The following is a 26,284-nucleotide window of genomic DNA, read 5'->3' as shown; positions in this document are numbered from 1 at the left end:
ACGATATTACTTATGCCTCCCCTAAAGACAGGATAACAAACTGGCACCACTGCACCCAACTAATCCTGAGTAGCTGGGATTACAGGCGAATACAACCATGCTCAGCTGTATTTTCTACATTTTCCATGATAAACTCAGACTACATTTCAAAACAGCAATGGAAACTTCAGGAGCTGGTGTAGTTCAGTGTTAAATCACTTGCCTAAGAAGCATGAAGCCCTGGAAACAATTTCTAGCAGGGAGAATCAGAAAAAAAACAACAAAAAAAAAAACACACCAAAAAAGCCTCCATTATATTATTAGGTTGAAAGTCCACAAGAAAAAAGTGGAAGACAAAGGAAGTCTTCAAGACAGAAATGGCTCTCACACTAAACCTCAAACTAAGAACAGCGTAGAACCTATGTATAGAGTCCATTCTTTAGTTAGCTGGACACTGGTGGCTCACACCTATAATCCTAGCTATTCAAGGAGGCTGAGATCTGAGGATCATGGTTCACAGCCAGCCAGGGCAGGAAAGTCCAGGAGACTCTTATCTCCAATTAACTACTTATAAAACCAGAGTGAAACTGTGGCTCAAAATGGTAAAGTGCTAGCCTTGAGCAAAAAGAGCTCAGGGATGATGCGTGCGCGCACACACAAACAATAAGGTAGGTTATTTTGATCAGTGTTTTACTGTTTTGTCTGCATGTACATAGGTACATGCATGGGCAGGTACTAGGGCTTGAAGTCAGGCCGGATGTTGTCTCTGAGGTACCAAGAGTCCCTGGACTCTTGGTTCTCAGATCTCAGCCTCCTGAGTAGCTAGGATTAGAAGGGCGAGATCCACTGGCACCCAGTAGGTGCGTTATTATTTTCAAGAGAAAAGGAAGAGACTTGTTTGGATGGATGGATGGATGCTTGCATAGGTGGATGAAAATGTGTAAAGATCTACAGGAAACAGGAAGGGATAAATAAGCTTGAAACTAAATTTTACCTGTTAACCACCTGAAACTCTATTGTTGACCTATATACTCTCTTTCCCTTCCCCAGCTCATAACCACACACAGTTTGCTGAACTCCTTGACCCTTTCACCACTTGGAGCTCAATATGTCGTCCACTCCCATCCTGAGAAACACGGTGGCATTCACGCCTGAGGCAGGTCCACTGCTCCACAGTCACCTCCCTTTCATCAGCCATCGCAGGAGACTCTGCTATGCCACAGAAGCAGAAGAGTATATGCTACACAAGTACGCAGGTAGCATGGAGTGTCACACAATGCCGGAACACATCTTTCTCAGTGCCTGGAACTAAGTGGACAAACCCCTGAGCACAGCCTTACTCAGTGTGGAGGGGAGGAAATTTGAATGAAGGCAGCAGGTATGTCGAAGTGGAAAGGTAACAAGTGGTGAGTCAAGAACTAGGAGCGGGAGCAGGAAGGGCAGGCACTGAGCCTGGTGCTCTAGTGGCAACCTGTCCACTGCAGGCCAGGAGGGGTGCAGTCATTCCTCCACTTGGCTGTTACCACTGGAAGTCAGAGCAAATTCCTAAGGTTAAGGGGTGACCCGCACTCCTAAAGGAAAGGGTTTCAGATGTGACCAGACCCCTATGACCCAGGCAGTTAGCTTTGAGCCAAAACCACTTATGACCCAGAGGAAGTGTGTGTGTGGTGGTGGGGAGGGGGGAACCACAAGGGCATGGACAGTGAGAGGACAGCACTTGTGGGTCAAGTCTGTGTGTGACTGGCCTTCTCCTTAGTCTCCCCAGAATGAGCGGAAAGCCTGGGTAACTGAACTCAAGAGCCCAGGAAACAGCAGCTGGACCTCTCCGGTCAGCAGGGAACAGTTGTCTCATTTCCAGGCTTGGGAAGGAAGAGGGAGCAAAGGTGGCGTCTACAGGGGGAGTGGGAGCCCCCAGTGGCCCCAGAGTAATGAGGCACTGTAAAAACAGGGCACAGCTGCTGGTCAGGCTCTCTGACCTCAGTCCTGGCCCTGCTGGATAATGACTCCCCAGAACTCACTTCTCTAAGGCCATCCATCACCACCCAAACACACTTTTCACGGCCTCTGCCCAACCAGGCTCGGGAGCAGACAACCCAGCCAGCAGTGAGTCCCGACCACTCTCTTCTGTTCTGGGGCCACAGGCTCCAGAAGAATCCCTCTCCAGGTAGCCACAGAAACCTGGTGACAGAACCCAATTCTCTGGGCCCCTCCCTGCCCCCTGGGCATCAAGTCTTGTGGACAGCCATCCGTTCTTTCCTCCCTAAGAAATTCCTCCTCCCTGGCTTTAGGGAGTAGGCTGGCAAAGCCGGAGTGGAAAATCAGTGAAGCTAATGGTGTAGCAATGCAGAAGCTGGAGCCAAGAACACAGCTTTGGAGTGGCTCCGCCGCCTTGCCCAGCACAGTCAGGCGGACACGGGAGCACTTCAAGTTCCCACCCCGCAGCCCCATCTCCCTCCAGCACTCGCAAACATCTTTCCAAGGCACTGCAGCCACATTTCAGGGAAGTGGGACGGGGCACAGAGTCCATCCCCGGGTAGGAGCCTGGCAGCTTAGAGAGAATAAATACCCTTGTTCTCATTCAACATCCCCTTCTGCAACACGGAATTCCACTCACCTTCTGGACCTCTTCTTACCGTCCAGTGTGGATTACACGCCAACGGGTTCTTTTCACAAGAAATTTAGCCGGGGATGAGCTGGGGTGTGGGAATTATCCCCAACATGTCCCAAGTAGCTGTGGGGCTCTGGTCCTCAGTTCAGTGGGATTATATCATGTCTGCTCCCCCGCAACAGGCTCAATGCATACAGCCTTGGGCCAAGGGCAGGACCTCTAGAATGACGGAGAACCCTACAACTTGGTACACATGGCCTCTCTCACATGGATACAGGTTTCTGCAGAGCAGACAAAGCTCTGCTTTGTGGTGCACACCCAGCATACAAGGGCCTTGCAGCCAACAATGGGAATGTTCAGCTTTTCCATTAAATGTAACCTCTCCCTCTTCAGCAGGCCACCAGACTCCCTCAAACCTGGGTGGGTGGGAGGAGCTATAAAAGTCTAGCCCATTAAATCACTTATGAGTTGCAGGTTTCTGTGGACAGAAGCAAATATTTCAATACCACATGCTTCACATACACTGTCCCCGGTACCAGTCTGGGGTGTTTAACCCACATGACCACTGAAAAGCTGGCAGAACCCCCATTCCCAATTGCCAGAAGTGTCCCAACAAGCAGTTCTGGACACACCTTCTCGTTTTCCCCTCAAGTTCTATTCTCAGGAGAAAAAAAAAAAAGGAAACAGCCCCATTTGACTTCAAAATGTCTTTCAAGGTGGTACTTATATTTTGAAAGGGGTTCTCAGTCCCTCAGCCTGTGACCCAACTTCAGTCTACCCATAAACTTCAAAGCCTGATCAGAAACAAACTTATACTCCTTAAGATGGCAAACTTGAGAAGGGAACAAAAAGTGGAGGAGGGAGACTGGTTTTCCTGGAACTTTTATTAAATCAACTTTCCAAGGATAGCCAGAAACTGAGGGTCCCTTAGGAGCATTTGCAGAGACTGCTAGAATTGCATTCAAGGAGGAAAAGGGCTGCCGACAGACAGACACACACACACACACACACATACACACACATACACACACATATACAGAGAGAGAGAGAGAGAGAGAGAGAGAGAGAGAGGCAGCAGCAGCAGCAAAACCTTTTCAAAGCTCTTATTGCAATAGGGATTTGAATAGTTGGCTTTCAACTTTTGGAGAAATCTTTATACACAGATGATAATGTTTCTGAAAACAATAGTGGTATTATTTCACAATCAGCAAGGCCAAGACTATACAATATACTTTATGTATGTGAGTTTCCTCAGTGTTTATGAAGCATGAAGACAGACTTCCCCTTGCAATGTCACCGTTACAACGACTGTGTGAAGATGGGAGGGCACATTCTGTATCACAACGCTCATGAGGAATGAACCACACAGAAGAGCCACATTAAGACAAAGACTTTACCAAACTTGTTCCAAACCCAGGGGCTTTCCACTGCCGTGTCCTAAGGCACTCCCAGTCTCTCAGGACATGCAATGTCTTCTGAGGGCCCAGGAAAAGGTACCAAGAGCAGCTCTTCACTGCTCCCTGACTATGTGTAGGCACTACTTAAGAACTTCACAGACATTCTCATTTGATCTTTATAAAGACCTTGTGAACATATATTCATTTTCAATAAGGTTTACAGAGACACATAGAAAAGAACTTTCCCAAAAGGCAACAGTCACAAAGAAGTGGAACCAAAATCAAAACAAAGGCAATTCAGGGAAAACATTTCCACATAAAGACTTGCACATGAATGTTACAGTAGCTTTATTGATTGTGGGCAAAATTAGTGACTATTATGGTTGAGTCTGTCTTCCAAAGGTTCATGTGATTGATCCTCAGAGTAGCAAGGTTGTAAAGCGTCAGAAAAAGAACTAGTAAAGGCCACTGGAGGCCACTGCCCTCAGAAGAGATTGCTCCATTCCTGTCAAAATGAGTGATTAAGAGCAGGGCTGGCTCTGCCCCTGGCTTCCCGCCTTGCCAGGGGATCTCTCACACACTCTCACCAAGACGCAGCTACCATTTTGTAATGCAGCCTGAAGTGCCTTCACTACAGGCTGAACACATAAGGCCACCTAGTCTTGGTTTTCCAGCCTCTCCAACTGTGAGCTGAATAAACTTCCTTCCTTTGTAAGCAGCCAGTGTTGGGTATTTTGTTATAGCAATAGACAATGGGCTAACACAGTGACCCAAACAGCCATCAACAGGTGAACAGATACACACTTTTACAATCTTATTACATGAAATTCTAGCACTGGCAAAATTAATCTATGGTGACAGAAAGCAGACCAGACGGGACACTGACCACCAAGGGGCATAAGAGGAGGTTTAGGGCTGATGAAAGTGTTCTACATTTTGATTGAGGTGGTACTTACAGGGATATAGAGATTTATGCAAACACATCCCACTGTACATTTAAACCTGGCACATTTTACATTATAGGAGTTATATATCAAAGTGATTTGGTAAAACTGGAGGTATAACTTCAGTCTTCACACTGGTGTAGCTTTCTAATGGCCTTGTCCCGCTCTCTCCCTTCTGTTCACCATCATTACGTTGTCCTCATCAAGACTTTCTTTCAGCCACTGATTCACGCCTCCATCACAGCCTCTGCTTTCTTTACTACACCAGATCCACAACCAGCTGCTTCAGTAATCCTTCCTCCTCCATCATCAGCGCTCCTCTAAAGTTCTAGGCTTGTTTCCAAACCTGCCCCTCCTGTCTAACAGAACCCGGCCCAAACCCTACACTGGTTGCTTTCTCTGCCTTCCATTCTTGGGCTTCCAAGAGTTTGTTAGAGAAAGTTTGAAAAAGCCCTTATTACCCTTAGAGTCCAAAGTGGCTGATGCAGATCTTTACTTTCCCAAACCTCCCACATAAGATTCACTTGCTTGTCTTTCTCTAGTCTTCTAGATTTAACATCCAACCAATCCCAACCCTCAGATTCAATTTCCAAAGTGTCTTCACTCCTTTTTTCCCTCTTCCTTAATCATTACACAGCTCCAGCCTGTTTTCAGTCTCGCTCTCTGATTTATCTTCCTGGCAACAGTGACAGCAATAGCAGTAATAACAACTAGCTCTTGTATAGCCTAGTGGTAGAGTGCTTGCCTCGTATACATGAAGTCGTGGGTTCAATTCTTTAGCACCACATATATAGAAAAGGCCAGAAGTGGCTCAAGTGGTAGAGTGCTAGCCTTGAGCAAAAAGAAGCCAGGGACAGTGCTCAGGCCCTGAGTCCAAGGCCCAGGACTGGCAAAACAAAACAAAACAAAACAAACCACTTCAGTTCTGCTGCTGAATGCAACACGAATGGCCCACTCTAGCCACTGCTCCTTCTAGAAAGTCTCACAAAACAGCCGTTGCTCCTTCTCTACACTATCATCCAAACAGGTCCAACAGCCCCATAAACACAGCCACTGCTTTACATACACTCCAATCCTTTCACCCATTACTTGCTAACCACTGGGTTGCAAGTCACACCACCCTTTAGCAGCAGAAATGCCCAATCATTAATTTTCCAAGTTCTTCAAAAGTCATGAGGTGTCCATGGGGTAGTCTCACACTTGTAGCAGTGGGGAGATCCTCCTGTTACTTATAACCTCTGCAATTCCAACCTACTGTGGGCCTCCGTGCCCCATCGTGCTCCCATGTCCATGTGCCTCCTGGCATCTCTAAAGCTGACTGCCCGGCACACCCCAGTGGCGCCTGTGAGACATGGTCAAAGGCAAAAGGCTGGCATGTGATCATGACTACCGAACCTTACAAAAGATGCCTATCCAGAACCATTTTCTGAAAGCCAGAGGCCACTATCAAGCTCTTAACCCCTATAATGTCTTCTGTAGTGTGACGCGAGTTCTAACCACCAATTTGCTAGTCACTTACACCATCTAAGTCAAGGACTGGCTTTACAATCCTAATAATGTTCTTTCCTCAGGAAAAGCAAAAATCCATCCTGAACATACAACCTCTGACAAAGCTGGGAAGGCTTATAACCAGGCTTAACCTAGAAAACCAACCTCAGGTATGGCTCCTTCAGGAAAGGAGCTTTCCAGCTGACCAGATCACCCCTATGCACGCCCACACCGCTTTCAAGACTCAGGAGTCCAGGCTGACCCTAGGTGTGCTGCCTTACCTTGTTCAGGCAAGGTGGGGGCCGGCCTGGCAGTACAGAGTGTGGCTGTGACCAGCACAGCCCAGAAGAGGAGGCACTTCCAGCTCCACATCCCAGTTCTGCAGTTAGAGGTTGGTGACAAGGCTCCACACCTCCATGGATACTCCACCTTGCGCTTGATCTTCCTTTGCAAGCTGACTCTGGGAAAAGGGGAGGAAAAAACCCACCAAGTTAAGACAGTTATCGGAGCAAAGACAAAATTAAAAAACAAAAACAAAAACAGGTGTAGCATGCCATACTGGTCGCCTTGCCCAAAAGTGTTTAAAGCAATCGCAAGTGTTCCTTAAGGCCTAACAAGGAAAATTGAGCCTATCAACACTGAATCACACAGGGTATAGTTCTTAATTAAGAGTAAAGAGGGCACTTTTGTTCATGTGATGGCCTGAATGTCAAAAGGCTCCTGTGTTAAAGGTAGTTTCCCAGAGAGGCTCTATTAGAAGGTGGTAGAACTTTCACAGGTATGGCCTAATGGAGGTTTTAGGTCACTGGGTGGAGGATGTTCTTGAAAGGAATCATGGGAATTTAATCACATCGTCCTCTTCATCATTCCTGGACAGGCTTCTTCAGCTACATGCTCTCACTACCATGTGCTATCTTGCCACCTGCTCCCCCAAAAATAAAGTTAATCAACCTTGAGCTGAAACCTCCATATTAAACTCTCTTCTTTTTTTAAATGTAATTTTATTTTATTGTAAACATGATGTACAGAGTGGTTACAATCACATGAGTAAGATAATGAGTACATTTCTTATCGAACGTTGTTACCCTCTTCCTCATTTTCTTCCACTTTCCTTCCCCACCCCACTTCCTCTGCCCCCTAAGTTGTTAGGTCCATTTCCAACAAAGTGTCTTGTGAGTATTGCTGTTGCAAATCTCTCTTCTTTTTAAAGTGTTTATCTTGGGTATTTTGTTAGCGATAGAAAGCTGATTTACAATTCAATTCTACAACAGTACTTTGAGTGCACACTAAGTGCCAGCCTAGCTGGGAACATTGCCATGGGGTTCTCCCATGTATATGCTTCAAGATCATTTATATGAGAAGTAAATAACTTCATGAAGGTCCCAAATAGTTCAGCCACTTTGTGGGCAAGGGCTTCACAAAGTGTTGCACAATTAACTGCAGGAGACTTAAAGATGTTCATGACTCCTCCAGGACAAGATTTCACTCCCAGTTACTCCACCTAGTACAAACCAATCCCTTCAGGAGGAAGAATTATAAAACAGGTTAACAACTAGGAACTGGGAGCCAATTAACTAACAACCAGTTAGCAACTACTAACTAGTAAGTAGCAGGTCATTATAAACCTCCCTCGACCTAGGAAGAAGCTGAAAGACAAGATTTCCAGGATACTTGTATTTGTTTATTTTTGCAGAGCTGGGGATGGAACCCAGAGCCCTACAAACCCCTGCCACTGAGCTCAAACCCTTGTATTCTCTATCAACCTCCCTCGGCAAGAATACAATCCTGACTACCTAGAGCCATAGGTGGGTCCATTATCTCTAATGATGGAAGGTGACCGCTGATGTTTGATGGAAAAAGTCTGCAAGTCAGGATGGAGAGAAGGGAAGATCCAGTACAGTCAAGTGCTCTGGGAAGGACTGACTCACAGATGGCTCATGTAGACCCCAGCTAAGGCACAGATTCTGATGTCCTTGTCCTTTCCCAGGTCCATGAGGGTGAAAGTTAAAACAGCTTCCTAGAGTCTTAAGGCTCAAGGGGCTGCTAAACATTTAACAAGTGAGGAACCTTTCTGGACACCCTTTGGGCTACATGGGGGTGATCCATCTCTGTCTTCCAGGTGGCTTTTGTCCTAAATGATCCAGGGAACCATCCAAGTTATTCAGAGAATCCACTTCCCCGGAACATGCCCTAATGTAGTGCTTCAGCCCTGCCTCCCCTTGAGCAGGCAGGGCCCCTCTCCTGTGACTCAGTCCAGGCTGGCAGGAACCGCCGGGATTCTTGGCTTCGTCCATGTGTGCTCAGCCATCAGAACTACGTACGCACTACCAGTAGCTCCCCCTCTCCTCCTACCAAAGCATTCTAAAATGTTTTAATGATTCCAAATCAGAGAAGTAAACACTTTCCCTTCATTTTTCTGAATTTAGGAAAAGGATCAGAAATGGATGGAATGTCTGCTGGAAAAGTATATATTTACATAAAAACTCTTATTCCTCCCTATAAATTTCCAGGGGATAAGAAGAACTATTTTCCTCTAAGCACTAGAGAAACTAGGACTCAGAGCTTTAAATACTTTGCCCAAGGATACATAGCTGGTAAGCAATAGCACTTGTACTTGGAACATGGGGTCCCTGGATGCTAGAAGATACAAATACGAAGTTGACCAAAACTGGGGTGCATGCAGTTCAGTGTCTGGACTCTTGCCTAACACAGGAAAAACAAAAAACAAAACAAACAAACAAACAAGGACAACAAAAAAACCCCACGAATCACCGAACAAAAAAGCTCTGACTCAAAGAGATTTCTATTCCATAAAGAAGGCTGAGGCAGGATTGAGAATTTCAGGCCAGTCTGGGCTACAAGACTCTTTCAAAACAACAGAAAAGAGAAAGAGGAAAAAAGACTCACCCAAATTAGCTCTGTGAATTAAAGGGTCTTGATTCCCTATTGCTTTGGTGGACAGAAAGACCTTAGAAAGAGCTCTCAGATGGGCTGTCCAGGACACAGGATGGACACCACCTCAGGCCTAGTATAGAAGCAAAGGTCACTGGAGAACATTCCCAAATGTAGTACTGCTGCCCCAAGACACACCCAACCAGTGCAGGTGCCGTAGGTAACCACTACAGCACTGAATGGACTTCTAGTATCTCAAAAAGCTGTCACCTTAAAATAACTGTTTGAACTGTAGTAGGTGATTAGCTGACGGCACCACTCAGTCACCCTGTCCTCTGAAAAGCCTACCTACCTCCTTACAGGTATAGGATGACTACAGATTGTCTTCTTTCAGCCCTAGGTTTTTTATATTTGAAATGCATCTAGCAGCTTCTCTCAAACTCACTGCCAAAAAAGGTACAGAAATCCCTCCTCTTTCCCTCTCCTACCTATCTAGGTCTGAAGCTTCCCATTTGTAAAACAAAGATGCTAAGAATACACTAGCCTCCTAGAACCATTCTAGAATGAAAAGTGGGCACCTATCCCATGCCACACACCTACAGAAAGTACAGCAACCTCATGCTCATCTACGTGCTGCCTGGGATCCTGAGGACTGCCAGCTCACCTCCTTCTCTTTCTACTAATTAACGAATTCTTAAAAGCCCTGAGGAACAGCTTCCTTCCTTCACAGCTTGACAGATGTGACTACAGCTTCACAGGTGCACACATCAGCTTCCCCAGAGACCTTGCAGCTGGCTCCCCATGAGGCTTTTCATCTCTTCTGGATTCAGAGCCCAACATGCCTAGGTGTGCCCTCCAAGGGGAACATGGCAGGGCAGTGTGACACTAAGATCTGCCCTGCCTACATCCTGGATGGTTATGAGGAGTGGGGACAGCACGCACGAAAGTTCTACCAACATCTCTCTCAAGTGCTCAGCCAGAAGAAAATGTGTTTCCTCTCTAAGTGTCCATCCAACAGAAGATGTGGAGAAGGGTCTGATGGGAAAGTGCTAGGACCTTGTGTCTCTCCCTATCTCTAACAGAAAGATTCTACGACCATTAACAACTCTCCTTGTATAAAAATGATGTAAGAAAAACTAGCTCATGAGGACAACTCTTTTGTCTTCTTGTTCTCTGGAGAAGGTTAACAAAATGAACGACTGTTCCTCCATTTATATGACCCTCCCCATCCCTGGACAGTCATTTAACCTTCCTAAGCCTCAGTTCTCCACTTGTTGGAGAGGCTAAAACATGTGGATGGCCATATCAAATGGTTATGAGCATCAAAATGGCAGCATGGTGAAAGGTCTTCTCCTCTCTTAAGTACTAGGTAAGGAATGACAATAAACACTCCTTGGTGGTATTCTTGGGAGATAAACCTACCTTTGACTTTCCTACCTTTCTAAAGCCCCAGTACTAAACAAAAAGAATGAAAGTTATTTCATACCTCCCATATTCATTCTCTACACTCTAGACCTAGTTGGTCCCTCTAGCCATATGTGGCTGTTGAGCACTTAAAATGTGGCAGCCAAATTGGAATATGCTAGAAGTAATAGAAACACACTGATCTTGAATATCTGGCACACAAAGTATGTAAAACATCTCCATTTTTTTTATTTTTAAGTCTGGCATTGTGACTCAGTGCTAGAGGAGGTCATGGATTCAATCTCCCAGCACCTCAATTTTTTACATTAATGACATGTTACAATCATATTTTTAAAATGTTAATAAGTAACATTAAGTATTAGTAAGCATATTATTAAAATCTAAACAAATTGAAAAGTGGATTCATCTATGTAACTTCAAATGTGGTTAACAGAATATGTAAAATCACTGCCAGGCTGTTACAGCTCTACTGGACACTGCATTTTGCCACACTACCAATGGTTGGAGGTCATCCCTAGACCTTCACAGGAGCATTTTTTTCTTTGCTTTCTGCCTCTACAAGGGGCTGGGTATCACCTATTCTCTGAGCCCCACCTAGAGAAACTGTCTCTTCTGCAAAGCCTTCTCTGGCCTTCCAGCTGGGTGAATCCCATTCCTCAACATTTACAAAGCACATTACTAAACCCAGTCCTGTGGCACTTAGATCACCTTGTATGCCTTTATCTGTCATTCTCCACCCACTTACCTCCTCTCTCAGTGAAACCATAGGCTTCTTCAGGGCAGGGCTTATACCTCATTATGAAGAGGGAATGCCAGTTGAGTATTTCTAATCCAAAATAGAAACTGATCTGTAATCAAAACCTTTTGAGTGCCAACAAGACATGAGCATTTCAGATTTCAAAATTTAAATTGCTCAACCTGTATAAATATTCTTCAAGATATTTTTCAAGAATATCATATAAGTCAGGCACACCAGTGGTCTCACTACCCAAGAGGCTGAGATCTGAGGATCAAGCCTTGAAGCCAGCCCAGGAAGGAAAGTCCATGAGATGCTTATTTTCAATCAACCAGCAAAAAGCTGCAAGTAGATCTGCAGCTCAAATACTAGGGCACCAGCTTTGAGCAAAAAAGCTAAGGGACAGCATGCAGGCCCAACTCCCCCCAGAGTATCATATATACGTACACACCCATCTTTTGTATCTATAGCTACATTAATATAATTATAGGTAATATGTATTCAAGAAAATAAAGAATGTAAGAGAAAAGCCACAGCCAGCACTCTTTGTTAGACAAAATACTCCCAAATCAGAAAATTTCTAAACATCTTAATGCCGCAGGACTGAAGAAGCAACATTCAAGTATGAATGCCTTTAGATAGGAATAAGATCTCCTAGCTACTTAACAAAAGGTGTTCACTTCTGGGAAGAGAGAGTTATCTCTACTCCATGCTGAAGGAGAATTTAAGTGCTTTAATAAACACTTTAAAAAAAAGGTATGCAGATCTGCTTATAAAATTTAGGCAGACCAAAGGCAATTCCAATTGTTTATTTTGAGTTGCAGAAAAAAAAATCCTAATAGCCATACAAATGAGAGGAATATAAAAATTATCAATCACCAAGTATGATGGTGTGTGTCTATAATCTCAACACTTAGGAGGCCAGCCTGGAAAAAGAGAACCAGTCTCAAATGCTTATTTTATTTTTGTCCCTAATCTACCAATAAATTAAAACACTAACAGTGCCACGTAATTTAGAACCATGCCTACTGAAGACAGGAACATACTGGGACAGTATTACCATTTTCTTTGGGTTCTTTTATTCCATGAGTGCTATTTTAATGGAGGCTTAGGATGGACTCAAATACAGCTTCTTACTGCAAGGGTAGTGGTAAGGAGAGAATTCCTGTTTAAGGCAGATCTAACCTTAGAGAGGAAAAACAAATATCCTAGCCCACGCCTGGTATTTAATCCCCTCTGGAAACACCAGAGCCTTTTCTAAAGCTCTACATCTGGACTCCCACCATCCCTAGTGCATTCAAACCTTTTACAGAGCCCTGGGGAAGACAAATGGGAAGACAAATTTCCCAAGAGGAAATGAAACTCATCTCAAGTGATGTGAGTAAGGCTCTTTCAGAAAAAGACATTGGAATAAATCTTATGTAACCCCTTTTCTACCAGCAGCAACAGGCTTAAACTTCCTAGGAAGCTTTTGAACAGCCATTTTGATTAAAGAAATTCCAAAAAAAAAAAAAAAATGGAGGCAAGAAAAACAACCTTCAGAGAAGCTGGTCGCTAATACCACAAGCTGGCCGCTTACACTCACAAGGGCAAATAAATCTCCTATTTTAGGAGGCTTTGTTTCAGGTCAATACCTCAAATAAACAAAAAGCACATCACTGAAAGTAAAAGCCACGGATTTTCCTTGGTCTCAAGACTGCAGTCTGCCTACCCCAATACTTAATTCACAGTCTTAGGGATGCCTGGATGTATGTATTCTAACCCTCTCCACCAAGGTGGGAGGGAGAGAGGGCATCTGGGATGCTTCTCCATTTCTCTTCCTGTCCCTGGGCTTTACTTGCTGTTCTAAGGGTATTACATGGAACTTTCTAACATGTTCCATGGCCAGAGGCCAAGGAAAAGAAGCACCCTAAGTTGCCTACTTTGCAACCAAAGGAAGTAGTGCTCACTTTGGCTTAAATCCACATGGTGAAAATACCTCAGAAATGAATATTTCTGCCTGCCTGCTAGCCGGCATGTGAGTGTCTGAGTCCTAGTGGCTCTCAATCGGGATGGTCCTCATTAAAAAGCTGACACTCAGCTATGACTAAGAGAGTAAATGCAACAGATATTTCAATGAGCTTGTCACTGATGCAGCACATAACTATTCCAGCTAGAGCTGCAGCCTCCCTGGAGCTTCTCCCAACCAACTGGGGGGAAATATGTAAACAAGTCATTAGAGAGGGAGGCAGGCCATCAGGGCAGACACTGGGCAATGGCCAAGCCTGCTGGCCTTCGGTCACTGAAAGGAAGAGATGACCCAGGCATGGGGTAATTAGCCAGGCCACGGACCGTCCCAGGGGCCCTGCTACTTAGCTTTTAAACACGCCTCAGAAAGGAAATCGGGAGTCTGGGCCAAGGGAGGAAAACGGTCACTTTCTGCTGAACAGTCTCAAAGCACAGGTTCTACAATTTAGATAGTAAAAAAAGCCCTGGTCTGGGGGGAGCAAAGGGCAGGGCACATCGGGCGGAGGAAACAGTCACCTTAATTACCATGTCTAGAGAAAGTGCGATTTCATTACAGTCTCCCAAACTACCGACCCAAGAAGGAAACCAGAGAAGTGTTTTCAATTTGAGAGACTGGAAAGTAGAAGGACCAACTCTCCCTGCCCTGCCACAAATTTGGACCCTGAAATGCTTTCCGGCCTCAAAGCACATTTCAAACAACAGCGACACTCCACCCTCGGCCCACTTTCAAACCTGTGGCCGTTATTTAAATGGTGAAACGCCTCGCTTTAGTTTCTCAGGACCACCACCCAAATAACACCCGAAAGACACCCCACGGGCCCCTGACAGCCAATGGGCCCGTCCCTAGTCCCACCTGTGCGCCCAGATCCCTCCGGGGTGGGTGCAAAACGGACCGGGAGACAGGCTGGCCAGACAGGGGCGGCGCGAGATGGGCCAGCGGGCTCCGCACCCGGGCTGACGCCCCCTCAACTCCAGCTGTAATTACAGGGAAGGGAAGGCAATGCTTTGGGTTCCAGAAACATCTGTCGGATCCATAGCCAGGCTGGACTCAAGGCCAGAGAGGCCACATCTAGCGGATGACCAGGGTCTGTTCGCCGGTGCCATCCTCCACAATCTCAACACCACTGCCCAAGGTCTTTTTGGCACGGCCTGGAAAGCACCCCGGCCGCCCTCGACGGGCAGCAGAGAGCAGGTCGTTTGGTGGGATCCTCAGGAACGTGGGATCTGGGGGGCATCGGTCCCCAAGCCTCCGAGCCTCAGGAAAGGCTGAGGAGGAGGGAGGTGGTGCGGAGAAGTTGGAGAATCCCGAGTTTAATTTAGGCGAGGGGGAGGGGAGGAAGAGGGATGTAATAAGGCGGCTGCGGTGTGCCCGTGTGGGGTGAAACGGAACCAGATGCGGCCGCTACATCTGGGAAACGGAGGCGGAGGGGGGGTGCATGGGGGGGATCCGTAGAAATGCTTTTCAAAGGGGGGCTCACAGCTTCTAGGCTCCCTCCAAAGAGGGTGTCTGGTTATCGGACACGGGGTACGGGCCGCGTTCAAGCCTCACCTACGGAGTCAGTGAGTTTCTGCCAATGTTAAATGCTGGCCTCTTTCTAATCTCCGCCCCGACTGGGGGGCGAGCAGAGAGGTCAGGGCGAGAAGCCACCAGAACCCCACCGGAGAACGCGCCCGTCCCTTCCCCCACCTCCTGGAGCCAGCTTGGAAGTGCGCGGCCCCCGCCCCCCGCCGCGGCTCCCCAGCACCCGCCGGCCACCCTCCGCTCCTCCAAACTTCCCAGCCGCTCGGAAGCCCTCGAAGTCACACACCACCCCGACCCCCCGAGAAAGCAGAGCCCTCCTTCCCTCCCCGCTGAAGCAGACCCAGCCATTTGGTGACGACACCTTCGCCTCCACCTCGGGCTCGGACCCCACACATCCCCGGAGCTGGAAAGACCTCGGGTGTTTCGCGCGGTGGTGCGCAAAGCTCCTCGCGGAAACGGGAGAGTCCTCGCCGGGGACCCGAACGCGACGGGGTGGAATGCAATACCCCCGCGCGCGCGCGCGCACACACCCCGCCCCGCTCGCTGCCCACCCCAGCCTCCCTCCCCACTTCGAGGAACCCAGGGAACCCGGGGCCTCCGCCACCGTCTCCCCACCCGGCCCCTTCCCGGACTCACGGCGGAGCCGCCGCCTCGCCGGCTCCCGAGCGCGACTTGGCGGAAAAGTTGGGCGGCCGGAGGAACGGCGGGCGCAGCGCGGGGAAGGGGCGCAGCAGGCGACGCCGGCGGAGGGAGGGAGAAGAGGGAGGGAGGGGAGGACGGGAGGGGGGGGCCCGCCGGGGAGGGAGCCGGAGGTGGAGGGGCGGGGAAGGAGGGGAGGGAGGCGCCGGCCACGGCGGGGCTGCGGCGGGCGCAGCGCGCGGCCGGGAGGCTCCGGTGCGGGGGGCCGCTCCGGGCGCCAAGCCCGCCCCGGATTTCGGGGCGCCGCGCCTCTTACCTCACTTGGCGCAGAGGTTCTGCCTCTGGAGAGCTCGCCGTGGCTTGGCCAAGCGGGCGGGCGGGCGCCCGCGTCCCCCTCTCCGGCTCGTCGCCCCCGGGTTCTGCGCGGGTCCTCGCGGGGTCGCGAGAGCCCCACGGCTGGCGCTCCGTTCCAGGCGTTGCTCGGTGCTCGGCGCCTCCAGCCCGGGAGGAAACAATGGAGCCGAAGCTGGTGCCCCGGAGGCGGGGCGGGGGGGAGGGCTCCCGTCCGCCGCCCCGAGTCTCCAGACCTCGCGCCCCCCTCTCTCCAGAACCGAGCGGAGGCGCCTCACGCTTCGGGCAGACCCGACTCCATCGCCCGGCGGGGACCCCGGCACCGCGGCGAGCCCGACTGCAGCGCGGGGACGCTGCGCCCTACCGGGCGCCCCTCGGACCACAGAAAAGTCCTCGGTCTCCTCGGCGTTTCCAGCTGCGGCGCGCGCGGGGCCCTGGAACGCGAGGTCGTCGCCGCAATGCGTTAAACACAGCCTCGAGCTTGTCCGGACGTTGCTGCCCAGCTCCGACACGGTCCCGGTTCCCGGCGCTCTGCGGCTGGACCGGCGGCGTTCGGGCTCCCGCTTGCCGCCGCCCACTGCCCGGGCCGCCGCACCAATGCCCGCAGGAGCCTCCGAGCGCTCTGCGCCGGCGAGGCGCCAGGGCTCCGGCTCCCTCCCAGCCGCGCTAGCCACGCCCCCCGCCGCCCCTCCGCCGCCTGCGGCCTGCTGGGCCTTGTAGTTCCCAAGCCTCGGCGTGGCTCAACTGCCCAGCGCCCCCCTGTCTGGGCACCGACTTCAGGGTGCCTGAATTTCAGGATGTGGACCGATTAGCCTTTGGGAAGGTGAGGTGAGGTGGCACTGTGGCCCTGATGATGTCTGTGCACCTTGGGGAAGCGATTTTCCGTCTCTAACTCTCCGTTTTCTCATCTGGATAACAGGGCTAGAAACGCGTATAGAGTAGAGGAGTGCGCGAGCCTGGCACCTAGTTTACAGTCAGTAAATACAAGCAGGTTTTATTCCCGAGTGGGGTGACCTCTCTTCCCCCTGCTCCCACCCCCTTCCTTCTCCTCACCTCTTCCTCCTCCGCCTCCCCTTGCCTTGGATCTCAGCTTTCCCCAGCCTCATAATTTAGGGTTTGTGGCCCACCGGGGTATGGATCCTGCCGCTCTACAGCTTGCAGAGAGTGTTCACCAGGCACAGAGTGGGTGGTGAGAGAAGGGTTCTTTTGGTCTGGCAGCTAATCAGCCTGCTCACACCACCTCCAGTGTCCTATGGAAGGCAAAGGGTCTCAAATAGCCTCTCTCTGGGTCCTTAGACTGCAGTGATATGCAATCCGTGGTTCTATAATCCCAGTGGACATGAGGCCCTAGGGGACTCTAAAAGCCAAAATCTTGGGTAGGCAGAGATGTGAGGAACCAAGCTATCCCAAGAATCTCTATTTTTTCCCTGAGGCTCTGTCAGGACTGGCAAGATAGGGAATATGCCACACACTCAGTATAAAGGATACTTCCCATCAGAACTGTCACTTGTAGACATTTTGATTTTGAACAAGTCATACAGCTGACAAAATCAAATCAGAAGCACCCATGGTCTCCTTCACGGTGCTGTCAAGAGAATCAAGTGGAAGTGTAGATGTCAGTCCACCAAAAGTGTTTCACAAATAGGAGTCACTGTGCAAAGTGAGGCAATGGTAGCCGGGTTCCCTTGTCCTCACCCCAAACAGAAAAGGTTGTGGGAGCTTGAATGCTAAATTGGATTGTGCCACTCCCCCCAAGGGTGAGACAAGAATCTCCCAGCTCTTTCTCTACGTGACCAGCGATGAGAGAATAGTCATTGGCATAGGGTTATATCTAGCTACTCAGACAAACAGAGGAGACGGGGAGAATGGCAGTTTCAGAACACCCCTATTGAAAAAATGACTAAAGCAACCAGGCACTACTGGCTTACATCTGCAATCCTAACTACTCGGGAAACTGACATCTGAGGATGGAGGTTTGAAACCAGCTCTGGCAGAAAAGGCCATGGTGACTCTTATCTCCAACAAAAAGAGGTGTGGTTCAAGTGGTAGAGTACAGACCTTGAGCAAAAAAGCAAGAGAGAATGTGAGGCCCTGAGTTCAAGTCCTGGTATCAACACACACACACACACACACACACACACACACACACACAATTAGAGCAACTAAAGGCTGGGAATGTGGCTCAAGTGGTAGATTGCCTGCCTAGCAAGTGCAAGGTTTTGAGTTCAAGTCTATGCACAACTACTTTAAAACACACACAGACAAGGAAGGGAGAGACAGAAAGAGAGCGAATGCCTATTTCCTAGTGCCCTGAATTTAATTTCCAGTACACGAAAGAAAAAACAGGTAGGCAAGCGGAAAAGCTAAGGAAAAAAAAAAAGGAAAGCTGGAGTATAGCTCAGTGATGGAGCTCATGCTTAGCATAAGTGAACTTCTGCCATTGTCTATGAGCATGTCCTTCTATTTAGCTTTTGATCAGGACCCATTTATCCTCCCAGATCTTCTCCTGCCATACTGCCTCTTGGATCCCTGGAAACTCTACCTATTTCCCAGATATAGCCACTGGTTTTTTTTTTTCCCCACTGGTTTCATACTTAACAGAGCTGTGTGTGTGTGTGTGTGTGTGTGTGTGTGTGTGTGTGTGTGCATGTGTGTGTGTATGGTGTGTGCATGTGCGCATGTGACTATTGATGCTTTAAACTCAAGTCCTTGAGCCCTCTCCTTTGACTTTCACACTCTGGGCTGGTGGTGCTCTACCACTTGGACCACACCTCCACCTCTATCTTCTTGCTGGCTAATTAGTGATGAGTCTCACAGACTTTTCTACCCTGGCTGTTTGAACCAGTATCCTCAGCTTTCAACTTACTGAATAGCTAGGATTATAGGCCTGATCAACCAGCACCCAGCACCCAGTCCCACCGATTCATCTTCACTCGGAGGCTTTTCATGTACACATTTCTTTTGAGACTTGATAGTCTGGGTTGGCTGGGCTAACAGGATAACCTGGTCACCCGGCTCACCAGAGGAGGAAATACAGTTCCAGAGAATCTGATCGGAAAGGCAAGCCATGGAAAATCCAGAACTGAATGTTGACACTTAGCCACTGTTTTCCCACCTTGTTGCTAAAGGAGAGTGCATCAGAATTGGTCTCCCTAGTTCTTTAAAATCCCTGTGCAGGAGATGTGGCTCAGTGGTAAAGTTCCTAATATGCATGAGGCTCTCGGTTGATCCTCAGCACTGCTAAAATCTGATTAACAGCGAGTGCTTTTCTTTTTGATTCAGAACCATTTGTGGAGTTATCTAAAAACCCCAGAGATGAGGCTGAAGAATATGTCCTGTTAGAAACACAGAGAGAGAGCTAAGTGCCAATTTGGTAGAGAGGCCTAGGCCATGGCAGAACCAGTTCCTGTTTCGCAAGAAACCACAATGGAAATGAGGAGCCAGTGTGCTTGTTCTCTCTGAGCTGTCCACAGGGAAGCAGGTGAGGGTGAACGGAGAAGGTGAGCAAAGCAGGGGCAGCACAAGCCCCTCCCATCCCTGGCCTGAGGAATGGAGGCTTGCTTGCCTTCTTTTCCCATCCTCCTCCTGCCTCTGCTCTTTGGGATCTGCAGACTGTGGGCTTGAGGAAAGCCTTGCGGGAGCTCCCCCTACCCCCCACCTGCCAGCAGCTGAACCGCTCAGGCTGCAGGGGTCCGCAGCGCTAGGTGGCTGCAGTCTGGCTTGGAGGACTGTGGGCACCCTGCCTCCCCACCCAGAAATGCACTCTTCCCTGGGAGATAAAGGGTCTGGAGGGCCAGGGAGGACTGGGGCAGACACAGGCCTGGAAGCCCAGTTGTCTGAGTTGGGGGAGACAGAGGCCCTCATGCTTCAGGACCTGAGAACCAGCCTGGGGCTCCCTGATCTGTGGGCAAAAGAGATGGTGGCGAAGGAGGCTGAGGGAGACTGAGCTCTCCCGGAAGCTTGCTCAGCCCTCTTAGTTGAGCAAAACCGCACACATCCATCCCTCTTTCTCCCAGGGAGGAAGGAAGGGGTCCAATCCCTGCAGTCGTGCTCCCTCTGATCTTAGTTACTGGGGGACGAGCACTCCATGCCCCAGGTCTGCACTACAGATGCCAGGCCTCCAAGTCACAGAAGAAGCCAGGGAAAAAGAAACCAGTCCTGGCCTGGCTGGATTGACTCTGTCACTGCCCTGCCCAGCGCAGCCCACCAGGGTTCCTGAGATGGTGGCAATGGCCAGTCTGGGCTCTGGAGGGAACTAGGAGGAGGAAACTGCCTGGGCTTTCCCTAAAATAGCAGATCAGTTGTAGGTCCCTGAGAGCAGGTGGGCCTTTTGCGTTAGGCCCCTGGAGTTAGGGAGCAGCAGCCAGCGACCATCTGGCGGCCATTTGGTGACCCCTGGCTGTTCCCAGCACAGCTTCAGCATGTTGGGGAAGGGAGGGTCTTGTTTGGCTTGGCTTTTTTGTAAATAACATTCATTCACTCTCTTCTACCAACTGGGATTTGGATAGCAAGCAGACAGGATCCACGGCTCAGTGTTTGGCCATCAAGCCACATTTATTCACTGAGTACTGGGGCAAGGGCTGGGCACTTGTGGGCTCTGGACACAGTAGATCTGAAGAGAAAATAGGCAAGGCCCCAGCCTCCAGGGCTCAAGGTCTTGTGGTCCCATTACAGGCAGCCTCACCCAGGGGCATCTGCAGTGTGTTTTAGGGGGAAGAGATTAGGAAAGAGTATGACTCATAGGGGAAGTGATGCCTGAATCCTGAAGGATGACAAACATGAGAATCCAGAATCTGAAATAATTGAGGAAAGCAAGCTCCAGAGACCATGTGGGCGGAGGTGGAGGAGGTGGGCATGGATGTTTCCCAGTTGTTTCCCCGTTGTTTGACTGCAGAATGATTTAGTCTCCAGGGTCAGTTTTGAGTGCAGGCTCTGGCCTGTAGGCTGTTGGGTGAGTTCATTAACTTTGCTGTCTCCTTAGTATAGTAAGGAGCAAGGGTAACTGTTCTAGGGAATGTCGAAAGGATTAAGTGAGACAATGAGTAGAATACCTGGGCATGGTGCCTTGCACACTTCAGGTGCTCAATAAATAGCCATTGTTACTTCGTGAGCACAGGAACTTATCTTTGGCCAGTGACATCTCTTTCAAGGTCCATTTGTTAGGTACCTGTAGCTTTTTGTGTCACTCCCTGCTTCCACGCCTTCTGTGTATTCTGTCTTCCCCAACATCAGCTGCAAACTAGGATAAGCTTTCCACACCAGTCTCCCCCTTTCCTACTGCACCCCAAGCTAAGCCTCCCTTTTTGTTGTAGTTTTTACTGTGAAACAAGAACAAAATAAGACCCATGTATGGGGAAGCTAAGGAGGCTTTAGAAACCCTCAGCCGATGCTCTTAGGGCTATGGCCCCTGGTCTAGGTTTCTCATTTCTTTCAGAAAGCTAGCAGCAAACAAGTTGACTTTTTGCTCTCTGCTTTTCTTCAGGGTTCCCCTAACTGTCCTTTCTTCCTGACCCCAATTTCCTCCCTCCCACACCCACTTAGAGCCACTCATTCAGCACAGGACTGGGGACTGGAGAGGTGATAGGAGAGGCAGTGACAGAACAGTGGGCAATTTGCATTTCTGAGAACCCCCCAGGAGTAGAGGGCCCAGGTCAGAGGCTTCTGCTAGGCCGAGGGACTGAGATCAAAGTTTCAGGGTTAGAATGGGATCCCAGAGAACTGATCTTTGAAGTGGACTCCATCAGGGGATATGCTAACTTAGTTGCAGATGATTCCTCCTGGATCCTTGAGAACTTTTGGTGCTATTGGAGTGGGTGCAGCCAGAGAGGAAGAGAACAAACATAATCTCTTTACTCAGATTAAATAAATGATACGCTACATAAGCATATTGACTAAACTATGGTATATGCAGGGGAGGACTGCAGTGGTGAAAATCCTTCAAACAACTAATTTACAGAACGAACACCAGGAAGCTGTTGGGGGGAAGTCAAAGGGATAGGGGCAGATGAATGGAGAGAGGAAAGGTGGGCCAATACAGTCATAATATTAAATATACGTACATGAAAATGGAACAGGTAACTTGACAGGGTAGGTGGAGTTGGGAGAATGGAATAGAAAGATGGAAGGGATGACATCAAGATGCATTGTACCTATAAACTGATGCGTTGGATTGAAACTCCTTTGCACAAATACTTTAAGGTAATAAAAAGACTGGAAGGAAATGGTAGTGACGGGAGAATAAACACTCAAATTCATTGTGGATCAGATAACCTCTTTGGGAGCCACTTGTAAAAATGTATTAACATTTAACATCTTCACTTTATATATTGTGATCCAGTAATTCTTTTCTGTTGGTTTATTAGATAGATGTTCTTGCATACCCATAGAAACACGGCATATACAGTATGCTTGTGAGTATCTCTATGTGTGTTTGTATGTTATATGTGTTTTATAGAAGTGATCTGTTTTATGTACAATATAAAGGTTCTTGTTTTGCCCCTCTGTATTGATACATCATAATGCTTTAACAGATGCCCAGTTTTACAAGTATGGAAGTACATGAATGATTTCACCTAGTACCGTGTAGACTGGACAAATGATAGGCAGACATGTTTCATCTAATGCTTTCTACTCACAAACAATACATTATTGTATGTACATAATACATTTGTCCTGACATTTATTTGTTCAAGACCAAAAACTCAAGAATGTCCAAGTCTCTTGCATAAAGTGTTTGCATATAAGCTACACTTCAAATGCTCTCTTGATTACTGATAACACCTAGTGTAATGTAAATGGCATGTACTGGCTTTTCTTAAACTGACTTCATATTGGCTTTTTATTTTTCTAAGTGCTGAGGATTCAACATAGGATCTCATACATGTTAGGCAGGCATTCTACCTCTGAGTTCTATCCCACGCGTCATTAGTTGTTACACTAAATCAGCTAGGGAATTATTATTATGATTATGTTTCTTCTTTTTTTTTTTTGCCAGTTTTGGGGCTTGAACTCGGGGCCTGGGCACTGTCTCTGAGCCTCTTTATGCTCAAGCCTAGTGCTCTACCACTTGAGCCCAGAACCATTTCCTGGTTTTTTGAATAGTTTATGAGAGATACGAGTGTCATGGACTTTTCTGCCCAGGCTGGTTTATAACTGTGATCTCAACCTCCTGAGTAGCTAGGATTACAGGCACCAGCCACCAGTACCTGGCTCATCTAGGGAATTAGGACAAGAAAAAAATGTCGGTACATGTTCAGTACAGATGCGATTTTTTAAAAATCAATTTCTATTTTCAGTTGAATTCTTGTGATAAATCCTGTGTACAGAGAACCAGCTGTTCTTGCTTATTTATGTATAGAATGCTTGGAAACTCACACAACTGGTGAACTGATCCGTAGCTGATCAGTAGTAGGAAGGAGGCCTTCAGACTATACTCTGTTGGCACTATTTACATTTTTCACTATCTCCTACTCCTCCCCAAAGAAATGTTAAAGTTCTGTTAAAACAAAAGAAAAGTCTGCTAATCAAATTATTAATAGTGGCTTTTCTTTGGGAGTTTGGCATAGAGGCTTATGCTTTCTTTTTCAATACTTTGCATCTTTTGAACTTGTTGTTGTTGTTGGTTGTGGGGCTTAACCTCTGGTCGTGGGCGCTGTCCCTAAACTCTTCTTTCAAGGCAAGTGCCTGGGCCACAGCTCCACTTCTGGTTTTTCTGGTGATAAATTGGAGATTTACCCAATTTCTTCCGGACTTTCCTGCCCCAGCTGGCTTCAAACCTTGATCCTCAGATCTCAGCCTCCGAAGTAGCTAGGTGTGAGCCACAGGCACCTGGTGCCTTTGAACTTTTTGAAAGGAACATGTTTACAGTCCTGGTATGTGGTTGAATAGGTTGTATCCTTGGCCAAAATCCTGAGTCCTATAAGCCACATCTGCTCAGAAGAAGTGACATCTTTTCCAACTTGCTCAAAGGCTCCCTGGTCTGACCACCTACTGCTACTGAAATCAACAAAATAATATGAATAGTAATGATTACATTTTAAAAAATGCATTTACACTGAGTAGTGGAATTTCATCTTTAGATATGAAGCGATTATAAAGAAATGGCCAGTAAGATGCAAGTCAATTCTGCTCATTTTCTCTTTTTGTACTGGTACTAGGGCTTGAACTCAGGGTCTGGGTGCTGCCCCTTAGCTTATCCTTCAAGGATGGCACTTTACCATTTGAGCAATAGCTCAACTTCAGGCTTTTTAGTAGTTAATTAGAGATGAGTTTCATGGACTTTACTTCCTGGCTGGTTTTGAACCATGATCCTCAGATCTCAGCCTCCTGAATAGCTAGGATTATGGATATGAGCCACCCACACCTGGCTTTTGTTACCACTTCAGTGGCCACTCTGGGGTCTTTACAAGACACTTCCAATCCCTCACTTCATGGTGACCCACAGCTTCATTCACACTGCGAGCTAGCCCCTTATCTGAAGGGAAAAAGAGAACATGGAAGCTCAGGTGATTTTTGAATTATCAGGTGACAAAGACTATTTGGGCGTCTAATCTGGAAGGGCTGAAGATGTCTGTGTTCGTATATATTGGAACCTGGTTTCTCCCATGACGGCCAGTGCAGCCACCTTGCAGTGTGCTTTTGTGAGGCCTGCTGAAGCCAGGAAAAGGCAGGCCCTCCCTCTCCCACAGTGCTTTGCAGCCCATGCTATGTTTTCCTTCCTTCCTTTCTTCCGTTTTCTTCCCTCCCTCGATTCTTCTTTCTTGCTCTGGTAATGTCCCCCATCCTCTCTGCTGGAGATGCAATCCAGGCCCTCAGGCTAGGCAGTCTCTCCACTACTGCCCTGTATATGGTTTCAATCTGCAGCTGGAGGGGGTCCGTAGGCATTTCTTTGCCAAGTCATTGGGGGTGGATTTCTCAGGCCTATCTAGAAAAGCAATGTGGATACATGTTAAGTCCTTTTAGATACTCCAGGAAGCTGCTTGCTAAGGCTAGATAGAGGCCAACAATTCACTTTAGCCTTCCTAAATCCATTTGTTTGTCTCTGATAGGTTTCCTAGCATGTGAGCTTATTTTCTAAGAAGTGTGTAGAAAATACAAATAGTGATGTTAGATTTGATCTCTCTGCTTAAGACTTTTGTTGTGCCTGTGTTTTGTCTTAGGCCATAGTAGCTAACGTCTAACAGATGTTGACTACGAGCAGGCAGTGTACCAAATGCTTTCTACTTAAACTAGCTATCCCCTTAAACTCCACAACAATGTGACAGGTATTATTGTCAGTTCCCATTTCACAGGTGAGAGACTGAGGCTCACTGGTCCTGCAAGTGGGGAGGAATGGAAGCAAGCTGACAAATCCAGACAGGCCGACTCCAGAGCCTCTGTGGCCAGCCACTTCACTGCAGGAAAAGAGGCTGTTCTTGATTAACTGTGTCTCCAGGAGGGAATTTAAAACTGCTCTTTCTTTAAAAATGCTATTTTTTTTTAAGTTCCAACCAAGCCAAACAGAATCTTTCATAGTTTGAACGTGTGTTTTAAAGGAGACCTGGTACTAGTCTGCTTGAATCCACACCAATGCCATTTTCTTGAAACACTTTGGCCTTGTCAGGGCTTGTGATTCAGTGGTGTGTGTGTACTAGCTGAGAAAATGGAGTGGAGTGATGGGGGAAAAAGCTGAAATCTGACACCAGGAGGCCCAAATCTCAGTGTCACTTAGGGGTGTCACTAGATGTCAGAGTCTCCCCAGCTGCTCAAGCTCCACTGGTCTCTTTGACGGTGCTGGCCAGGAATTATGAGTTTATGTGAAGCAGGGTCAGAAAAAATATAGAAGGCGTTTTTTTAAGGAGACCCAACCAGCCAGCACAGAAATCATATTTTAAGAAACCATATCTCTGTTATGAATAGGCCCATAGAGAATTGAAATGGAAAAATTCTTGCAAATGAAATGTGCTTTCTGCTAGGTTTGTTTCAAGTTTTTTTTTTATATTTATCTTTTTCCATACCCTCTGCCTGCTTATAATTCCATCTCCTTCTCTCTTTCAAATTTTGAGCAGAAGAATAAGAGGAGTATTGTGATTAAAGAAATAGTTTTGTCTTACAGTTCATTTCTAGTTTAGCCTCATCCCAAACTTTGTTTAGCTGATAGTGTTTCCTCCACTCTACAAGGAAAACCAGGTACCAGTGGTTCACGCCTGCAGTCTTAACTACTTAGGAGGCTGACATCTGAGGATAATGGTTTGAAGCCAGACTGGGCAGAAATGTTTGTGAGACTTCCTCCAATTGACCAGTGAAAGGCTAGTGGAG

At 47.8% G+C, this 26,284-nt stretch overlaps 1 protein-coding gene across 8 annotated transcripts in view; it reads right to left on the bottom strand.

Moving 5' to 3' along the window:
* Fgfr1 (fibroblast growth factor receptor 1) overlaps positions 1 to 16,340 on the bottom strand; it is a 55,452-nt gene extending 39,112 nt beyond the window's left edge. For 5 of the 8 annotated variants that reach the window (XM_048330950.1, XM_048330951.1, XM_048330954.1 and 2 more), the window contains exons 1-2: positions 15,954 to 16,091; positions 6,698 to 6,876 (exon numbers count right to left, since the gene is read on the bottom strand). In XM_048330950.1, coding sequence (XP_048186907.1) covers positions 6,698 to 6,788 — 91 coding nt within the window. In that variant the 5' untranslated portion in view covers positions 6,789 to 6,876; positions 15,954 to 16,091. Of the gene's footprint in view, positions 1 to 6,697; positions 6,877 to 15,634; positions 15,748 to 15,953 lie in introns of those variants that run through there. The other 3 variants (XM_048330952.1, XM_048330953.1, XM_048330949.1) reach the window with 2 other exon arrangements.
* Between the last annotated feature and the right edge of the window lie 9,944 nt (positions 16,341 to 26,284).

This window comes from Perognathus longimembris, chromosome 21, assembly GCF_023159225.1.
Source record: "Perognathus longimembris pacificus isolate PPM17 chromosome 21, ASM2315922v1, whole genome shotgun sequence".
NCBI lineage: Eukaryota > Metazoa > Chordata > Mammalia > Rodentia > Heteromyidae > Perognathus > Perognathus longimembris.
The sequence above is the reverse complement of the archived record's forward strand: the minus strand, read 5'-3'. Positions and strand labels throughout refer to the sequence as shown.